The sequence below is a fragment of the Solanum lycopersicum genome, chromosome 1 (genome assembly GCF_036512215.1).
Source record: "Solanum lycopersicum chromosome 1, SLM_r2.1".
Lineage (NCBI taxonomy): Eukaryota > Viridiplantae > Streptophyta > Magnoliopsida > Solanales > Solanaceae > Solanum > Solanum lycopersicum.
In genome coordinates this window covers 82,039,947-82,061,409 of record NC_090800.1, presented here as the reverse complement: position 1 = coordinate 82,061,409, position 21,463 = coordinate 82,039,947, and the positions used below count along the sequence as shown (strand labels likewise).

General features: G+C 31.3%; 3 protein-coding genes and 1 non-coding gene across 12 annotated transcripts; all 4 read left to right on the top strand.

The window, feature by feature from the left end:
- Nucleotides 1-1,772: 1,772 nt before the first annotated feature.
- Nucleotides 1,773-5,934, top strand: LOC101264761 (probable E3 ubiquitin-protein ligase RHB1A). 9 transcript variants are annotated; one of them, XM_004229895.5, is made up of 5 exons: nt 1,773-2,149; nt 3,859-4,007; nt 4,636-5,014; nt 5,145-5,254; nt 5,503-5,934. In XM_004229895.5, exons 2-5 carry the CDS (start codon nt 3,942-3,944, stop codon nt 5,524-5,526), a joined length of 579 nt encoding a protein of 192 aa, XP_004229943.1. In that variant the 5' UTR covers nt 1,773-2,149; nt 3,859-3,941; the 3' UTR covers nt 5,527-5,934. The 9 variants fall into 9 exon arrangements, with proteins under 9 accessions (XP_004229943.1, XP_069144050.1, XP_004229942.1 ...); XM_069287949.1 differs by lacking the exon at nt 1,773-2,149 and adding an exon at nt 2,219-2,280; XM_004229894.5 differs by lacking the exon at nt 1,773-2,149 and adding an exon at nt 2,353-2,513.
- TRNAV-AAC (transfer RNA valine (anticodon AAC)) lies at nt 1,805-1,878 on the top strand. Its single transcript has one exon. It is a non-coding gene; the product is annotated as a tRNA-Val (tRNA).
- A 2,218-nt stretch (nt 5,935-8,152) lies between the features above and the next one.
- Nucleotides 8,153-12,786, top strand: LOC101251513 (G-type lectin S-receptor-like serine/threonine-protein kinase SD2-2). Its single transcript, XM_004229849.5, has 2 exons — nt 8,153-10,920; nt 12,648-12,786. Exon 1 carries the CDS (start codon nt 8,365-8,367, stop codon nt 10,918-10,920), a length of 2,556 nt encoding a protein of 851 aa, XP_004229897.1. The 5' UTR covers nt 8,153-8,364; the 3' UTR covers nt 12,648-12,786.
- LOC101256521 (protein DETOXIFICATION 34) lies at nt 11,821-15,212 on the top strand. The gene is made up of 7 exons (XM_004229865.5): nt 11,821-12,320; nt 12,648-13,273; nt 13,362-13,418; nt 13,528-13,766; nt 13,992-14,110; nt 14,721-14,807; nt 14,952-15,212. Exons 1-7 carry the CDS (start codon nt 12,000-12,002, stop codon nt 15,015-15,017), a joined length of 1,515 nt encoding a protein of 504 aa, XP_004229913.2. The 5' UTR covers nt 11,821-11,999; the 3' UTR covers nt 15,018-15,212.
- The last annotated feature ends 6,251 nt before the right edge of the window (nt 15,213-21,463 follow it).

Genomic DNA, 21,463 nt, shown 5'->3' with positions numbered 1-21,463 from the left:
TATGAAGATAAATGAAAATCAACGATAAAGATTCAAATTTGAAAGAAAGTCTTCGTATGATTTATTTCAAATTTCATAAAATCAAAGAACAGGTATGAAGAAGATGAGAAAAGATAAATGATTTTTACGTACAAAAATAGTTAGCCGATATTTATTTATCACAATTTTCGAATAAAGATTTTTATATAAATTCATATGTGGTTATTAAATTTATCAAAAACGATATAAAAAAAATTGAAAGAAATAATTTTGAAGCTATTAATTTCATTTTGTCATCGATGTGGAGTTGAATAACTGTCAATAAAATTTTCTTTCTTCTTCACTCTTAATATGAAAGAAAAAATCTTTAAGTTATTTGAAAAGAATAAGATTTAATAATTTGAGAAAGACTTTGTTTTTGGGAAGATGATGAAGATAAAAGGGGGTTGGGGTGGGGTGGGGTAGGATGGAGTAGAATAGGTTGACATTTTTATTATTTTTTTAAAAATTAGATATTAAATATATGTTGTTGTTTTAATAATTTTCATACTCAATGCTAATATTATTTTTTAATTAATTATTTTATCACGTCATCGCAAGTGTATCACACACTCTTCATATTTTTTGTTGATTATAAAAAAAAGTCTAATAAAAATAACTATAATATAAATAAACGTGTTCAATTAATATTAATATTAATTAAAATATCTAAATAAATTATGCAAATAACTTTAAAATAGGACTAATTTAATCCACTGATTTAATAAGATATAAATTGACGGCAGCAGCCAAGAGGAATGTGCCTTTATCTAAAGGTAATAAATAAAACTCAATTATTATTATCCATTGATATTTATTATATGGCTATAGAATTATCAGCCGCCAATGGTCATCGTGGTTATCTTTTTTAAGCAAGTTGGTACAATGTTGACAGCAATGTCATCACTTGTTGTCTCCACTTCAACCATTATATATATATATATATGCATGCAACTTTAAAATAGTTTCACCTAACATATTTTTTCACTTCTATTACCATTTTATATTATAGTTTGTGTTGTGACACTCCACAAGTGATGTAGCAACTTTTGGTCTTGAGGGGGTTAGGTGAATACGCTCTCGACCCTTATATTTTGTTTGTAACAAAATTTTAAACTTATGAAAAATAAATTTAAATCGTATGAATAAAATTTGAAAAAAATATAATTTTATTCATCCACCCCGATTTGAAATATTCTGTAGAGTTTCACAAAATTTCAATATCTACACGGACAATGACTATGGGGTCTAAGTCTCATGAAATCGAGATTTTAGCTAAGTCAATATTTTATGTTGTAACATGTCCTTTTTTCCTTTTTCAGTTTATGTTGGAGTATGGCTACTATATATACAATTTTTTTTCCACACTTCAATTTGCTCATTGGGTTGTTTGTTTTATACTTACCAAACATCATTTTGATAAATTATGCTTAAACATACGACCATAACAATAAAAATAACATATTCGTTTGTGGGTTAAATAGGTTCTATCTAATACACGTTCGGTTCAAAAAAAAGTTTTCAATTGAGATCAAGATTGAGATTCTAACGATCGTAGTGGTCCTTGATCTAACTACGAATTGGCCGGATATACAAACAAAGCCAATAAAATTTCCAAATAATTATATAAATTGTTTATATTATATATGTTCACATGTAATTTTAAATAGATATTTGAAAGTTCTTAATCATATTTTAACCATTATATTATTATTTTTGTATAATATATTATCTACAATATAAGTTATTAAAGTAAATATACAGTTGTGAAAACTTGCATCAAATAGGTTTCGTGGTGTAGTTGGTTATCACGTCAGTCTAACACACTGAAGGTCTCCGGTTCGAGTCCGGGCGAAGCCAATTTTTGCACATCTTTTTTTTGTCTATTCCGACCCCTAAACTTTGTCCTATTGTCAATTGAACTCCCTTCTTTATTAAAAACATGACAAAAATGGTAGTAATACCTTTTTTTCAGTTTTTTTCCTTGTCTTTCTCTCAAGTCAAGCAGCAGCCTTAACCCCTTTTCCTTCTTGTTCATCCCAGTAGTGGCTAGTTACCGTTTCAAGCTTATTCTTACCCAAAAACACAATAAAAAAAGAATCTTTAGCAAGGAAGGTTTTTTTTTTTTTCTGTAAGTATTTCTGGTGTGCCACTTCTTGGTGTATATAGTTGATTTTTTATGATATACTGAAGATGGGTGTGGTTAATTTTTTTTATACAGCTATTGGGTTGCTTTGAACTGTTTTTTGTTGAGTTGACAGGGTATCGAAAATAAATTTTTTTATTTATCTTTTTCAAATTTTACTTTGTGAGATTATATTGGATTGTTGTTTTACTTTGATTGGTTGTGGTTTATTTATTAGGTGTATTTTGTAAAAGATTCTCCTTTTCACTTATAGTTACCATTCCAAGCAAAATATTTTTAGTGTGGTTATTGGTAAAGCTTCTGTTTTTCCTCCTTTTGTCTTGTTTCTAGTGTGCCACTACCTCTGTATGTAAGTCTTCTTGAAAGTTGAAACGGAAAGTGTGTAATTTTCAACCTTCTGAATTCTATTTTGTCTGGTCTATTGGTCAGGTTCTGTAAAGATTCTGTTTTTTGCTGAGTTTGTTCAATTAATTTCTGTTGTCTTTTAGCAAAGGAGTTCGCTCTAGTTCTTTCTGGTGTGCCACTGCTATTTTAATGTGTTCTTTTGAAACTGAAGGTGGTTCTAGCCAATTTATATAGAATTTGTTGAACCCAACTAGTTCAAGATTGACTGATTGAGACATAGTTGTTTAGGTCTAGTCTATTAATCAGTTTTTTGGTCTAATAATTCTGTTTTGCTTGTGTTTGTATTATTACGTCTCGTGTTTTTTTGGTGTGCCATTGTCCTTGTATGTGTATGCTTCTGAGACTGAAAGTGGGTGCAGTTAGAAATTCTGCACTGTTACTGGGTTTGGGTATATTTATCAGGTTTCTAGTGTAGTGCTTCTGTTTTCTCTGTTTTGCTAATATTTCACTTTACTTAGTTAATGTTTTCTCGAAAGCTTAGTTTCTTCGATATCATCGATGAATTTTGGTACCGGAATTGTGTTATCAAGAGTTTGACTGCTAGTACGTGTTGGTTCATGTTAACCTCAATAGTTTTTTAGGGTATGATTTATAGGTTTTTTTAAACTTCTGGGGAACTTCTCTTTTTAGCTCAGTATTTGTTTGTTATGGTTAGAATATTCATTGGAGTGTTAAAGCTTACTGCTTTGTTTATTGTTATTGCAATTTCCATTGCTTTTTGAAGATAGTTACCTGCTAACTCCCAATAGTAGTATAGGTATGGTTAGCTCCTTCCACCAAGCCCTAGCAAATTGGAAAAGAATCAACAAGTGTTTTTTTCTCTGCTCGGTTTGAACCCTAGTCTCCAAGGTATGCACCCACCCCATTGACAATTAGGATACACCTTTGGGTAATTATATAAGCTTGAGTGTACATATTACATCATTTTCTTCTCAAGTCGGTCCTTGTGCAATCTTTGTTACACGTTCAAGACAAAGTAATCACAGAATATGGACTCTTCTGTATGTTATGGAGAGAAAAGTATAGAAGAGCAAATGCACTTCTTCAAACTATAAACTAAGTACTTAGCTTGCTTTGAGGGTTAATTTAATTCTAAACTGTTATAGCTGATGTGTACTATGTTGGATCAAAGTAGCTTTATGTTCTTGTTTCAAGAAGCTCTTTTATGTGGTATTCTTGATCCTGGTCTTCTTCTTGAATTTATATGTTGCCTTACTGGCTGTTACCATTCATTTCTTTTTGTGCCTGTAAAATACTAAATGCCCATCTCTTCTTTTGCATTTCTGCAGTGAATTGTCCCTCTTCATACAGACGGAGAAGGTAATGTGTTGGGAAATAAGACATATACTTGGATAACTAAAACATCTGCAAGATGGGTGGTTGCTGTTGCTCTTCAAGGAAGCCTCCCCAGCTTCATGGAACACAAGTATTTTACTATGTTAGTGATCTGTTCCAATCACTCTACATATGGAAACATGCAACTAGCTTAAGCGCTTTCAATTTTGTCCTATTAATTCATTTACTTTCTGTAACCTTGTGTTATTTGCTCTAGTCTGTGTAAATAGTATCATATTTCTTAAAATGGTAGTTCATTGAATTGGAAGTGGAACAGTTTCTTATTGCCTTTATGGTGCTTAGTCCGATTGACTTGACGTGAGATTTCACATTTTTAAGTGGAAAAAAACTCCTTTTTACTGTTTGATTGGTTTATCACTTGTATTGCATTGCTACAGCTCATACATTCTGCGATTAAGCTTCACTTAAAGAGATCCACCAATTTTGTCCAAGGAGAAGCTTAAATATTGGGATCAGTTCATGGTTCCTTATAAACCTGAACACAGTGGATGTCTTTCAGGATAATACTCAAACTTGTAGGAAAAAGAACACAACGTATTTTGTATATACTAACTGTACACTTCTAAAGTCATGTCAATCAGTTTTACTACTCATGTCCTATGTAGACGGACTGGCACTTTGTTTGTTCATGATGTATTTTCTAATCTTTTTGTTATGGCATTCTTCTAGTCTCAAACTCTTACTTTAGATTTCTAATCTTCTTTATGCAGTTTCCTCCAGCTTCTGAAGAGTATGAGTCCCTGACATCTGATGATAGTGCTGCTATTGCATTTACCTCTGAGCTCCTGGATGATTTAAACGTAGATAGATCAACACCCGACACTTACCGCTCTCCCCCTGCACCAATTCCATTTGAAGTAGATTTGGGGCATCCACAGTCAAGAGGAGGTTCCCAGTTCATAGATGAAACATTACTTCAACGTAGCTATGAGATAACTAATTGTAAAGATATTAAGTTTTCTGATCGCAAAGCTGAAACAGAGTCTCTTCTTGCCTCCCTAAAGAAAGCAGGGATTGACCTTGTAAAATCTAATCCATCTATTATTAAATCAGCAGAAGAAGAGGATGTTTGTCCTACTTGTCTTGAAGGTATACACATGAACATCATTCGAGGGGTGACTTCAAGTTTATCCCTCCTCTCTATGTTTTTCTTGTTTATCTGCTATATAATCCCCCTGCGCTGAAGTTTGAATGTCTATATTTTGCACTTGTTTTGCAGAATATGATGTCGACAATCCAAGAATAGTCTCAAAATGTAACCACCATTTTCATCTTTCATGCATTCTTGAGTGGATGGAAAGAAGTCAAACATGCCCAATATGCGATCAGGTCTCTTTGTTTTCCTTTTCTACCGCTCCCCCCTCAATTCCTTTTTCTATCTTCCTTTGTTTGTGTCATCAGTTTCCCAAGAAGGATTTGGTTTTTTTTCATTTTATTGCTCTTCATTATCATCGCCATTTGACAACAAACCAAGTTCAAGCTCCTTTGATATCTTCAATGTCTTGATTATAAAATCCGAATCATCTTGGTTGCTGAGATTCATAAAGTGAGCGAGACTGTTGATTTTCTTGATGCAGGAAATGGTATACGAAGCTCTATGAAAACTAATTAAAAGTTCCTTAGATGCTGGTCGTCAACATGAGGCTGTTGTTTTTCACTTGGCGGCTTGGCCTGTATTCACTTGTTCACTCATGAAAGTGTAAATTCTCTATGTATATGAAGCTTACGTTGGTAAATCCCGCCCTTGATGAAGATGCGAGTTGCATATATATGCTGATGGGAGTTAATTTGCGGGCGAAGAACAAAAAAACAAGTTGTAGTTTTGCATTTGGTGCCTGGAAGATTAAATTCTGAAAACGCGTCTTTTCGGTCATGATTCTTCTGAGTTCCAAGTGTTGTACAGTGAACCCTTTTGGTGGTTGTAATTTTATGTTCAATTGCTGTACAGATTCTTCTGTCAAAGATTATGGCAATGGCATAGTCATTAAAGTTTCATAGACTCATTTCAATTGCTTTGGCCATCTCCTTCCGTTATCTTAAATGTGCATTTCTGATTCGATTACATAAGCCCTAGTTTCGACTGAATATTACCAAGTGAATCGTCCTAACTTTACTCTTGTTGACTTAAACCGTCAACTTTAAGTCGGCGGTGGAAAGGGTAGCAACTCTCTAGTCCGTAAGTCTTGTAATTAAAGATTGACAATCATAATATTGCACTACCTATGAGTCAAGTCGGTTATATGAATTTTTAAATTTAGCTACAACATAGGGTGTGTGTTTAATATCTGCTTAGTTGAGGTGTGCATATGACAGGTTTGAACCATGTTACGGAACCAAGATAACCTATTTTACTAATAATAAGAAAGGATTAAGGGCCTCCAACGCCTATAAATAGAAGCTTCTTTCTCTATTTGGCAAAGCAAAGGGAGATATGGATGCAGCTACCACTGAAAGACTTTCTCAAATTAATCAAAGAATACTAAATGTTGAAAATGAAAAGCGTGAACGTCAGCAAACGCTTCATGCTTTTTTAGAGCATGTGCCCGCTGTTTTTCGAGAGCTGGTGGAACAACGCATTCAACAAATCAAAATATCATCGATGTAAAATGAATCTTAAGCTGATAGGAGTTTTACCTCAAAAATAATATTAGTGGTTATATAGTGTAATTATTGGGAATTTTGTTACAATTTGCAACCACATAATTGGTGTCTCAAAGCTGTAATCCAAATATTTCTATGGTAAAATCTGATGCTATTTTTTTTTTAAGTATTATTATTTATATGTGAGTTTAAGTTTTAACTTGATTTCGTAAGAAATTGCTTCTTTATTTTTTCCAATACACAAAATTTGAATTCATAATATATGATAAAGTCTATGTTTGTTAACCCTACGAAAATCATATTAAAAAATAGACGCTAACACGCCTAGGGTAAAAGGATTAGTTAAATGTAAACATAATAATAAATTATTGTCTACAAGTTATTGAAAGTGTTAAAATAATATAGAGAAGAAACACATTATATATGTCGTACCTAAACACGATTAAAATAATCTAAATTATATAATAAATACTAATATACTACAATTATTAATATAATAATTCAATATCAATTATAATATATGAAGTTGATACACAAAAAAGTCTTTGTTTCATGGGGTCCTCTTATTTAAACTTACTCTCTTGACTTAATTATATAATTAGATAAATTAATTATAATATACACTATGTCAATTGCATACCAAACTAAGTTGCTATCCAAACTACATACTAATCGTAAATAATATTTTATTTTTGTAATTATATGTATAAATATAATTTGACAGGATAAAATAAAGCTCAATAATAATATCGCTTTATATCATGTTTCAATTATAAATATTTCTATATACATTACTAGTCATAAAGTTAATTCAAACAAATTTGTAAAAACGCTTTTGAAATAAATTATTAAAAACAAATTTGAACTTTATTAGAAAACTAACTGTGGTTTACAAAAAAGGTTTTAATAAACAAGTTGAGATTATAGTTTTTGAGAAATATTCGAAAAATATAAACTAATATAATAATAATAATAAGATCAAAGAAAAAAAAACCTTTTTTTCTTTTTATTATTTAATATATTCCTCTGGTGAGTGGACTTTAAGATCTTTTTGTCTGCCACCATATCTCTTTTTCCACGGCAAATTTTTCAACTCAAAATCTTCTTAAATGACAACATTACCCTCAACCGGCTCAATCATCCCACAGTCGTAACCTGCAACACTCTTTCCTTTTAAAATCGTTCTAAAAAATTTGACGTTTTCTCTATCCTAATGTCATATGAGTTATCATAGTTCAAATTTTAAAAGCCAAATAAAATATAATCTTATCTCAACTTATTTATATTTTCCTTTTAATTAGTTAAATTATATATATAAATATAAATTATTACTAAATAAGGCAAAAACTTTAAAGATTGTATTTTTCAAAACGAACGATCAAGATAAAGAAACTTGACTCTTAGAGTCCAGGTTATCGCATATCGTCATACAAATTAAAATGAAGAATATATCATTTTTAAATTTGATAAAGTAATAATTTTACTTTAAACTTTTCCGGTTACTTCTAATATAACTATGTAAATTCGTATAATTTTTTTTTTCAAAAATCTGCTTCATTTTCAAAAGTTATAAATTTAATCAAACACCTTAATATAAATCGAAACGGGAGTTGGAATAATCAAGAGGGGAACAAGGCTATAACAGTAAATTGGACATGTATACCTTTATATCTCGTCCGTGTGTGGCAGCTTTTTAGCAGATATTTGGACAAACATCATCACCAGAATTTTCCAAACACTGAAATTTCTCAAAAACTGTACAAATATTCTCTTGAATTTTTCAATGTTTCCTTAAAAACCAAAATCATTTTTTCTCAAGCTAAGCAAAATTCATCACCATGATTCCACAGAAAGTGATTCTCATTTTACTTATCATCATTATTTCTATGGCATTTGAGGTCAGTTCAGAAACAGCAAAATCAAGAATGCAAAATGTAACCACTGAAGAGTCTTTTTCAGCTGAAAGAAAGTTGGGATCTTTGAGAAGGAGCATAAAGTTTGAATCTTTGAACAAATCTAGAGTTTTACTAAGTGGGAACTTCACTCTTTTGAGTGAAAACAAGACATTTGAAATGGGTTTTTTCAAGACTAATGATGAAAGCAAATGGTATTTAGGGATTTGGTTTGCTTCAATTCCTACCCCTACTTATGTTTGGGTTGCTAATCGTGAAAAACCTATCAAGAATCCATCTTTAGCTACTTTGGGGATTAGTGAAGATGGGAGATTAGTTTTGAAGGAAGATTCAAGAACCATTGTATGGGAAACAAACAATTTGGAGAAAGCTAGTGATGTGAAGCTTTTGGACCAAGGGAATTTGGTTCTTGTTTCTAATGAAGGTGTTTTGGCATGGGAAAGTTTTGATTTTCCTACAGATACATGGCTTCCTGGGATGAACTTGACTGCAAAAAAATGGCTGACATCTTGGAGAAGTACTAATGATCCATCACCTGGAAGGTACTCTTTAAGGCTACAACCACATAGTTATGGTGAGATAGTTCTTTTTTATAATGGTACTTATCCATATTGGTCCACTGGGAAATGGAGTGAAAATGCATTTGTTGATGTACCAGAAATGACTGTTCCTTACATTTACAAGTTCAATTTTGAATCACCTTTTACCCCTATGGCATCATTTGGATACTCAGAAGTGACATTAGAGAATGGAATGCCTCCTCCTTTAACTAGGTTCATGGTTGATTTCACTGGACAGGTTAAACAGTTCACTTGGATCCAACAGGCGCAAAGTTGGAACATGTTTTGGTCACAGCCAGAGAATATGTGTAGTACTTATGGTCTTTGTGGGAATTTGGGGTTCTGTAATAGTAAGTCATTGAATCCATGTAAGTGTTTACCAGGGTTCACCCCTTTGGATGGTGATTCATGGGATGCAGGGGATTTTTCGGGTGGCTGTCGCCGCGAGAGTAATGAAGTTTGTGGTGAGAATGATAGGTTTGAGGAGGTTGGAATGGTTGGATATGATGGAGCAAGGGTAGTTTCAGTTTCTGGAACTAGAAATGAATGTGAGAGAGAATGTCTAGGTAATTGTTCTTGTATTGGTTTGTATCACAATGAGAGGACTAATTTGTGCAAGAGTTTATATGGGTCATTGCTCAATCTTAGGAATCTTACTTCTGATGGCGCTGTTGAGGATAAGCTATTTGTTAGAGTTCAAGGAGGAGGAAATACTCGAAAGAATCAGATTCAAGTCAGATTACTTGTGATCGAAATGATCTGTGGATTTGTGGTAATTCTGTCAGTTGGGATTGGGACTTTCTTGTTATTTAGGAGGAGAAGAGTAAGGAGGAAGAAAAAAGATGAGGAAGATGTATTTCCTATAATGAATTTGAAGGTATTTTCATACAAAGAGCTTAGTGCTGTAACGAAGGGATTCTCAGAGAAGCTTGGTCATGGTGGTTTTGGAACCGTGTTCCTAGGGGAGCTATCAGATTCTTCACTTGTAGCTGTGAAGAGACTTGAAAGAGCTGGTGGCGGTGAAAAGGAATTTCGAGCTGAGGTATGCACAATAGGGAACATTCAGCATGTTAATTTAGTGAGATTGAGGGGATTTTGCACTGAAAATTCTCATAGGCTTCTGGTTTATGAGTACATGTCAAAGGGTCCTCTTAGCGCATATTTAAGGAGAGATAGTCAGAATCTAAGTTGGGATGTTAGATTCCGAATTGCTGTAGGGACAGCAAGAGGTATCACTTATTTACACGAAGAGTGTCGCAATTGTATAATACATTGTGACATTAAACCAGAGAATATTCTGCTAGATGAAGATTTTTCAGCAAAGGTTTCTGATTTTGGACTTGCAAAGCTCCTTGGTAGGGACTTTAGTAGAGTGTTGGCAACCATGAGGGGTACCTGGGGCTATGTTGCACCCGAGTGGATCTCTGGTTTAGCGATCACTACGAAAGCTGATGTATATAGCTATGGCATGACATTATTGGAGTTAATAGGTGGTCGACGCAATGTAGAGTCACCACCTTCAGCTAAAGGTGAAGAGGGCGGAACAGAGGAGAAGTGGTTTTTCCCACCATGGGCAGCACGCCAAATAGTAGAAGGAAACATTGCTGCAGTCATGGATGAAAGACTACATGGAACGTACAATCTCACAGAGGCAGAACGTGTGGGATTGATAGCGATTTGGTGCATTCAAGATGATGAATCAACGAGGCCTTCCATGGGAATGGTGGTGAAAATGTTGGAAGGAGTAGTCGAGGTGACAATGCCTCAACCTCCGAAGCTGCTCCAAGCATTAGTATCTGGCGAATCATTCCATGGGGTAGGAGTTGATTCAAGTAACGGGACATCACGAGACGGAGGTTTCAGCTCGGGTTATAATCCTCAACATTCAATATATTCAAAAGACTCTCGAGCTTCACTTTAGGTCTGCTTCTCAAATCTCAACTAATATGCAAGTTGATTTTCCCCAGCTTCATTAAATTTAGAGTTTCTTTTTATTGTCTTAAAAAATCCCACTGAGAATTAGTAGCAAAATGCTCATCATGGTATTTTGTAAAATGTATTTCATGAATATAGAAAATCTTGTTTACTTTGCTTAAAAATTGTCACCTTTTTTTTAATAAAGTGCAAAGAACAAAAGCAAAACAAAACAAAACATTTTACTTTGCAGAATTGTATGAATGGGTCTGAGGTTCGGGGTGGAGCTAGTAAATTACACTATTGATGTATGGTTAAAATTATCTTTTACGTATATATAGTAGACTTATATATACGTATATATAGTAGACTTATATATACATTGAACCCTTTAACTTCTTTTTATGTTTACTTCTTCATATTTTGAACTCCTTAATGAAAATCGTGACTTGCATACGGTTATTGGAGAGGGCATCGTAACCTTGGAATGAGACAATAGTTGAAAATGTAAAAAAATTATAATGACGGAATCATTTAGTGGATATATTTTTATTTGTAGATATTTCGTATAGTGAACTTAAAATGAGATATAGGGGTATCATATAAAACATTAAAACATTATGCTAAATTTTATACTGAGATTATTTCTTTTATTTAGTATGATAAACTAAATGACCAATAAGAATATACCCTCTACCTAATTTAATTAGAGAGTTAATTTTATATTTTATAAATGAGTGTAACGTTTGTACCTGCCCAATTATAACCACACTTTACTTTCCTAAGTTTAATTTTACATAACTGTCTTGACTACAACAATAACAACTAAACACTTGTCAATACTTTCCTTTTTTGTAGCTAAATAATATAACAGAAATTGAAACAAGAAAGACCATATACACTCACACAAACAAGCAACAGAAAAAGGAGAAATGTTTTCCTAACTTGTCAACTTTAGTAACAAAATTTTCCCAAAATTATTTTTTTCGAAAGTGTGTAAAGATTGAGGGGGGTAAAGAATATGGTCAAAAGAGAGCAGAGGTAGACAACTCTGCACTCTCACCAAAGAAGTTTGTTACCTTGGAAATGGAGACACCTGGCGGTTCGGGTGGGGAGGTGCCGATATATGGGGGCTCCTCGTCTATGGAGCCGACTGAGTTACACTCTGCTCCATCTACCATGTTGGCGGATTATCCGCCAGTGCAAGGGTTTCAAGATTTGAAGAACTTGGTTAGCATGGAATCTGGGAAGTTATGGACTATTGCAGGTCCCATAGCCTTTAATATTCTGTGTAATTATGGGATTAATTCTTTCACAAGTATATTTGTTGGACATATTGGTGATGTAGAACTCTCTGCCGTTGCCATTTCTTTATCGGTTATAGCAAATTTCTCATTCGGATTCTTGGTTAGGTTCTTTTTTGTTCTTTCTTATTCTCTCAAAGTTCTGTTCTTTTTAATATCATGTTATACTGACACTGAGTATTCATATAGCCGACCCCAACTTGTCGTCGATTGTAAAATGTAATACATCAAAGATATGTTGGATTTTGTCAGACTCTTTGATGAGACTTATGATTATAGATCACAAATAGTTTATTATGAAATAGAACTAAAATTTTTGATTGTCAAATGATATGAAATCTTTAAAAGGTTAGAATAAGCATGCTTTTAGGTTATTGGTTGTGTTAGTTTTCTAATTTTTTAATATTCTTTTTTTTTTATGGATTATCAGTTAGGCATGGGTAGTGCACTTGAGACACTTTGCGGACAAGCATTTGGTGCAGGCCAAATAGAATTGTTAGGAGTTTACTTGCAAAGGTCATGGATAATACTTGTTGCGTCTTGCTTCTGCATAATGCCACTCTACATCTTCTCCACGCCGATACTGAAGTTGTTAGGCCAAAGAGATGACATAGCAGAGTTAGCTGGAAAGTTTTCGATACAAATCATACCTCAAATGTTCTCCCTTGCTATCAACTTCCCAACCCAAAAGTTCTTGCAAGCACAAAGCAATGTCACGATCCTGGCATGGGTTGGGTTCATGGCTTTAGCCATGCATATCGGGGTGCTCTTTCTTTTTATCAAAGTTTTCCGATGGGGCGTTACTGGTGCTGCTGCAGCCTATGATGTTTCTGCTTGGGCTATTGCACTGGCCCAAGTGGTTTATATTGTTGGCTGGTGCAAAGATAGTTGGAAGGGGTTGTCTTGGTTGGCCTTGAAGGATCTTTGGCCCTTCGTAAAGCTTTCTGTTGCATCAGCAGTGATGATTTGCTTGGAAATTTGGTATTTTATGACTATAATTGTTCTAACTGGTCATCTCGAGGATCCTGTCATCGCTGTTGGATCTCTTTCTATCTGGTACAATCTTGCAAATATGCACTTACCCTTTACAATGTGTTCACAATTGTTCTGCTTTCAAACTTAGATTCTTTCTTCATTGTTTCAGTATGAATCTTAATGGATGGGAAGGCATGTTGTTCATTGGAATTAATGCAGCAATAAGGTATACTACTACTCTTCTAGTTATAGAAGGCAATTGTTAGTGCACAAAAGTTAAAACTCTTGTGATTAGTGTAACTGCTAACGGTTGTTTTCATCTGTTGATATTTCAGTGTTCGCGTTTCCAACGAGCTTGGATCAGGCCATCCTAGGGCTGCAAAGTATTCCGTCTTCGTCACAGTAGCTGAATCTCTCATGATTGGGATATTCTGCATGGTACTAATCATATTAACAAAGGACCATTTTGCATTGCTTTTCACAAGTAGTGCGAAAATGCAAAAGGCTGTTTCTAAGTTGGCGTATCTTCTTGCTGTTACAATGCTGCTTAATAGTGTTCAGCCAGTTATATCAGGTACCAAAATATGTGTTTTTCTTATCCACACACACATCAGTTGATGTGCGTACTACTTGTTACGAATATATGTTGCTCGGACTCTTCAAAAAATGTCAATGGATGTGTGTCGGATTCTCGTTCAGTAGAGTATTGTTGAAGAATCCACGCAATCAATAAGTGAAGAGTACGTGCAACTATAGGTACAAACTCAGAGAATGAATTAGATTGTTTTTAATATTGAAGGTGTTGCTGTTGGAGGAGGATGGCAAGCTCTAGTGGCATACATTAATTTGGCTTGCTACTATGTCATTGGCCTCCCACTTGGATTCCTTTTAGGCTATAAAACAAGTTTAGGAGTTCAGGTAACAACATAAATCTTTTTACTAGTATTGATTTAGCTCCGGTTTGACCATAGATTTTACTACTTGATCTCAATCGGACATCTATGGATTTCAATTTTGAATCTGCATAATTACCTAAATTTATATAAAGTTGAACAAATAAGCACATTTGCGTCCTATATGGCATTATGCAAATCAGTTTGGGTGTGTCTCACGTGAATTGGCACATAGGACGCTATCTACTTGTTCAACTTTATACAAGTTTAAGTGTCTATTCCTGCATGTTCAAAGTTGAAGGGCAACTGAAGTCAAGTTAAAGAACGCATATGTATAATTTTGAACATTATTTGTTCATGAAATTTGGTCAGTTTTCTAAAAAAAATTCTATTAAGCTAGTTTTTGGATGAAATTTCACGTCTACTCGCAAAAGAAATAAAATGCATGTCCAAACATAACTTCAAATTGCAAAAAACTATTTTTTAACTAAATGTATGGTCAATACTCGAACACTAGCTTGAGTGTGAGTTTTAGGAGGGAGCTTTGAAATAACGATAAATAAACTATTGATGTTTGTGTTTGGATAAGCTGTCTACATTTTCGCTTCATTTTATTTTTTTTCTCTTTTCTGTAGGGAATATGGATGGGCATGATTTTTGGAACTTTTTTGCAAACAATAATTCTCTGTGTTATCGTGTGCAGAACTAATTGGAACGAAGAGGTAATTTTATTTTCTTCATTAAGATAGTAATTACATATTCTAGAAGTAATCTTTTTATTTTATTTCATTTTTACAAATTTGAAGTAAGGTTTTATTGGTTTGTTTATTGTAAAATAATAAAACCATTTTGTTTTTTTATTTCAGGTGGCACAAGCATCAGAAAGAATGAAAAAATGGAGTGGAATATCTGAAGAATCAGATATTAAATAAAATTCATATCAAATTTAGAAAATTATATTATTCAGAATAGAAGATTGACATGAGAAGTCGATGTTTTTTGTATTAATTAACCTTTTTATTTCTGTTCTTTAGGTGTATTAGATGAAAATGTTAATGTAAAGCTAGATTTAATTTCACTTCTTCTTTTTGTTTAATTAAGGGTGAAATAGTTTGATTTACGTAAAATTCTTCCTATTATAAATAACGTTTTAGCTTTAATAAATTCGATAGATTTATAGATTTTTATAGTAAAGGCACAACTTAATTGTGTATACTATTCCTTTTGTTAAGCAAAAAGTCAAATACAAGTCATAGTAGATATAATCTCATTTTTATTTTTATCTTTTTAACTTTCTTTAAATAATTAAAAAAAGTAAATAAATGAAGATTTACTGATAAGCTCTTAGCTAAATTATCTTTTATAATATCACTTTCTTCAAGATAGATTTTAGAATTAAGAAATTTGTTTCCATGATTATGACAATCTCTGTCCTATTATATAATATGAGTTAGTTTGACTTGATACGAAATTTAGAAAAGAAAGGAGGATTTTTGAAATTTATGGTTTATTATAAGTTATAAATATTTGTGTGATTAGAAATTATTTCATTGACGGTAAATGAGCATTTTAAGGTTAAATCATTAGTAAATATAGAAATGTGTCATTATATTGGAACTGATTAAAAAGGGAAGTAAGTCGTATGAAGTGGGACAAATAAAGTAATATATTTTTAAGTAAAAAACAAAACACAATAATATGATAGTTTTCCTTTTTTTTCTTTCTTCTTTTTTACGAGAAATGAGATAAATCTAAAGCAAAAAATGAATCAAATAGAAGGTTATAATGATTATTTTTTACCTCGTTTTGAATTTTTTTTCAAGAAGAAGTAGAAATGTTTTTGCCATTTTATTGAACAATTTAAGGATTTTACAAATATTTTCATAATTAAATTGATTATTATCATTTATTGTAGTCATTTTCCAATATATATTTCATTAAATACATTAAATTTATTATATTCAAAAGATGATATATTAAAATTTATTTATTATAATTGTTCTTTAAGAGATGTATCATATCAACGTTGGACAAGTAAAAATGAACGCAAGAAATAGTTTCCTTACTTAACACATTAAGAATGATTAATGATCTTGTAGGATTTGCGGTATCAAAACCTCATTGATTTTGCATGATTTGCGCGTTCGTGTAAAGAACTATTTTCAATCAATTTTTAATTCTTCAAAGCTATTGTATTTTCAATCAATTTTAAATCAGTCAAGACTAGTTTCAACGAGCTTGCTATTTTCAATCAATATCAAAATTTATTTTACTTTTTAACTATATCAAACAATAACTTCTTTCTAAATACCAATATAAATTTTACTGACAATACTTATTAGATTAGTGAGGATAAAATCATATTTTAAAACATAATTTTTATGGGATATTTCCATGGAAGAAAAATTCTTAGCAAATTCTATCACATTCCAAATGAAAGTACTTTCAAACAAGGTCATTGAATTGAAAGTATTTTTGAGACACAACACCAAAAGAAGAAAAAAGAAACATCAACATTATAAAGTTGAACAAGTTTATAAACAGTCAAAAGGATTTAGTAAATATGTATGTATTTTGAAAATTTTTCTGTCCACTAAATATGTCAATTTTCGACGAATTTTTCATCACGCAAATTTTTATACAACAATTATCGAATAAACTACAAAAAAAAAAAAAAATTAAAACTTGAGTATTAACCTAAATTGGGATTCCAAAATCTAAGTATATATGCACTTTCACCTATTCTAAAGGTCTTTCAAAGAAAACTCCAAATTTGTTAAGTAAGAATTTTATATTCAATAAATTTGTATCTTTGGATACATATTTTGCACGTTAAGTCAGAATTTGAATGAAAAATTTCAAAATGAACAATATATGCAATTTTACCCAATTAGAAAGTCTTTCAAAGAAAATATCAAGCATCTTAAAGTCCATGAAAATAATGTATTGAAGTGGTCCAATCCATTTCGTAGTTAACTCTAGTATCTCTATATAATACAAAATTATAGTTAACTCTGGAATTATTATCATACCCAATTTTCGTAAAAAATGATAAGCATGATAAAACTCATAAAGTTTCACATTGAATCGATCCAATCCATTTTGATGACTCTGTATATTACAACATCATAGTTACTTTTATTATCCCTTGAAAAATCATTCCCCTAAAGCATTAGTGACCTAAACTAAATTGGAGGCCTAAATATTAATTATTTTATTTTATTTGAGATTCAAAAGTTTTTTTTAATAGGATAATTGAGAAATTGATGCTCATAAACCCTCTTTTTTGGGCTAACATTTATATTATACATTTATTATCAAATATCAAAATTCGGAATTGAAAATACAAATTCAACATTTACTTGTTGGTCGAGAAGAGTAGTCCTTAATGATCTTAATGTCGGATCTCATGCTATTCGATTTTAAAAGTCATTGGCTTTCCGTTGTTTCTCCTTGAACGATGATAACCGTAAGAAAAGGCTCGAAAAACTAAGTTATTCTTCGATAGTTCTATCTTCAAAAAATTCTTCAGAAATTGAAACTAAATGCTCAAAGTTATATACCAAAATATTTTTTAATCTCGTGGTCTTAAACATATTATATGAAAGTTAAATTTAAAAGTTGATCCATAAAAAAAAACATTCTTTAATGTTTTGAAACAAAACTATATATATAGAGGGTTAAAATAGACTTAAAATAATTTTGTTATTACTTAAAAATTAGTCATTTCAATTTTTGAGCCTAAGGTGTATGTCTCATTTTTAAAGGCATTGAGTTATATCTTGTCAATCCTAAAAAATAATAACACGTAGTTTAAAAGTTTGCCTCCCCATTAAATATGTCAAACTTTTGACAATATCTTCAAACACAGATTTTGCACATTAATTTATAGAGTATTCATTATCAAATATTGGAATCTGAAATCGAGAATACAAATTCAACATTTACTTGTTCGTCCAGAAGAGAAGTACTCAATGATTTTAGCGCGGAGTCCGATGTACTTCGATTCAATTTTGAAAATCGTGGCTTCCCATTATTTCTCCTTGAACCATGAGATTACGCTCGAGAACCTGAATTGTTTTATCGTTCAACTTCAAATTTTTTTTCCAGAAATTGCAATTGAATGTTATGGTTATAAGCTAAAGACATATATATCCAAATATATTATAATCTAAAATTTGATCTTTTAAAAATAACCATTTTTAATGTTTCGAAACAAATCGAAAAAGACAAATATATTAAATAATATAGTATATTTTTTTGTTTGTTAAAATAGACATAACATAATTTTATTATTACTTTAAAAAAAGTAGTCATTTTGATCTTGGGGACTAAGGGTATGACTCATTTTTATAGGTAGTTTATTTTCAAAAAATTCTTCAGAAATTGAAATTGAATATTCAAAGTTATTAATTTCTATTTAATAAAAAAAAATTACTATTATGATTTTAGCTAAAGATATATATAGATATATATATTCAAATATTTTTTTTAATTTTATGGTCTTAAACATATTACGTGGAAGTTAAATTTAAAAATTGATCCATAAAAAGAAACATTATTTAATGTTTCGAAATAAATTGAAAAAGACAAATATATTAACCAATATAGTATATATACTTTTTGTTAACATTGACTTAAAATGGATAATACACAAGTACCCCCTCAACCTATGCCCGAAATCCCAGAGACACACTTATACTATACTAAGGTCTTATTACCCCTAACTTATTTTATAAGTAATTTTCTAGCCTTTTTTTGCCTACTTGGCAGTTTGAAAAAAAAGTCAAGCATAAACTTGAGCTATTTAAATTTTGGTTGACAAAATTATCTTTAAATATAATAATATTTATTTTAAACACAGATTTAACACATTAATTTGTTGTATCTACACTTACAAAAATTTCTAAATTTAGTCGTAAATTGAATGAAAATTTCAAAATCAACTATATATGCACTTTTACCCGATTTGAAGGTCTTTCAAAGAAAACATCAAACATGTTAAAAACCATTAAAGTATTGTATGAAATCGGTCCAATTTATTTAGACAACTTTAAGTAATATAAAATCCTAATTAGCGCTAGTGTCCCTAGAAAACCTTTCATATACAAATCATTCTCCTACCCAATTTAAAGGAATTTCAAAGAAAATGATAAATCTGTTAAAGCCTATAAAAATATCGTATCGTATCGGTCCAATCCATCTTGATGGTTTTATATATTTCGAAATCCTAGAGTTATCTCTATTATCACTTGAAAAAACCTAAAATACAAACTTTATAATTCTGAGATATGTTAGATTTTTAAATATGTCAATCTTTCAACAATATTTTCATGCAAATTTTTGAGCATCAACTATTGACTAGATTTACAAAATAATTTAACTTAATTCCTTATTTAATTGGGATCTCAGAATCTACTATATTGGCATTTTCACATATTCAGAAGGCATTTCAAAGAAAATACTCAATCCGTTACAGCTCATAAGAATATCGTATTGAAACGGCTAATCCATTTTAACACATCTATAATATAAAATTCTACTGGACTCTAACTGAAACCCTTATATACAAATTATTTCCCTATCCTACTCCACTCTACCCCGCCCTTTCTCTCTTCCTTTTTATTCTTTTTCTTTGTGTACTCTTCTTTTTTCTTCCTATTTTTGGTGCACAAATCTTAGATCTATGAACAATCTTAAGTACAAATTTGAGCTATTTAAATCTCCCATATGTTTGATAAAATTATTGAGAGACATGTTGAATCCTTGTTTGTTAATCAATTTTTAAAAACAACAACACGTATTCTGAAAGTTCGTCTTCATTTACACGTCAATTTATAATGTCTACACGTTTACCCAATTTGAACATCTTTTAAAGAAAATGTCAAGCTTTTTAAAGCCCAAGAAAGTATTGTATCAAGTCGGTCAAATCCATTTTAACAATTCTATTATAATACAAAATCCTAATTTGATTTTAGTTTTTCTAGAAAAACCTTAATATACAAATCATTCCACCACCCAATCGAAAGGTCCTTTAAAGAAAACGATAAACCTGTTGAAGTCCATAAAAATATTGAATCAAATCGATTTAACCCATTTTGACAATTCTATACATTACAAAATCCTAGTTAGCTATACTATCACTTGAATAGCCTAATATACAAATCATTTTTCTACCCTACCCTACCCTACCTCCTCTCTCTTTTCTCTTTTTTTATTTCTTTCTATCTATAGTGCGCAAATCTTAGATCTACAACAAATTCAAACTTTGAAGGCATTTCTAAAAAAGCTTCAAGCTAGTTAAAGTCCATGAAAGCACGAAAATCGTATCGAATCGGTCCAATTCATTTTGATAACTCTAATAATACAAAATCACAGTTAATTTTAGTATCTTTAAAAAAATAATATTACAAATCATTTGAAGGCTTTTAGAAAACGATAAGCTTGTTAAAACCCATAAAAATATCGAATCAAATCATTATATATTATAAAATCCTTGTTACCTCTATTATTACTTGAAAATCCCTAATATACAAAGCATTCCCCTACTCCACCGATCCCTTTTCTTTTTCGCTTTACTCTCTCTTTCTTTATTTTTTTCACTTCCTATTTTTAGTGCACAAATCTTGATCTATTTAAATCTCTCATATGGCTGATAAAATTATTCAAAAACATGCTCAACTCATTTTTGTTAATCCATCTTCAAAAACACAACGTACTTTGAAAGTTTATCTCCCGCTAAACATATCAAACTTTCGATGAATTTTGTATCTTCATACACGAATTCTGCACGTAAACTTATAGTATCTACACTTACAAAAAATTCTAAACTTAAGTCGCAACTTAAATGAAAATTCCAAAAGTGACTATATGTGCACATTTATCCAATTTGAAGATTTTTCAAAGAAAATGTTAATGCCCATGAAAGTATTTATCGAATCAGTTCAATCCATTTTGACAACTCTATATAAGTACAAATCCTAGTTAAATTAAATATCCCTAGAAAAATCCTAATATACAAATCATTTTCCTATCCAAATTGAAGGCCTTTCAAAGAAATGATAAGCCTGTCAAAGCTCATAAAATTATTGTATCAAATAGGTCTAACCCATTTTTGACGGCTTTATATATTACAAAATTCTAGTTATCACTTCGACAAATTATAATACAAATCATTCCCTTTCTCCACTCACCCATTTTCTCTCTCTATTTACTCATTTTTCTTACTATTTTGATTGCACAAATTTTAAATCTACCAGCAATCATAAGCACAATTGTGTTGGGAAAACACGGACAAGCACAAAAGTATATATGATAAATGTAATGGAAATAAAATGGGAAAATAACGACACCAAAAATTTTACGTGAAAACCCTTCT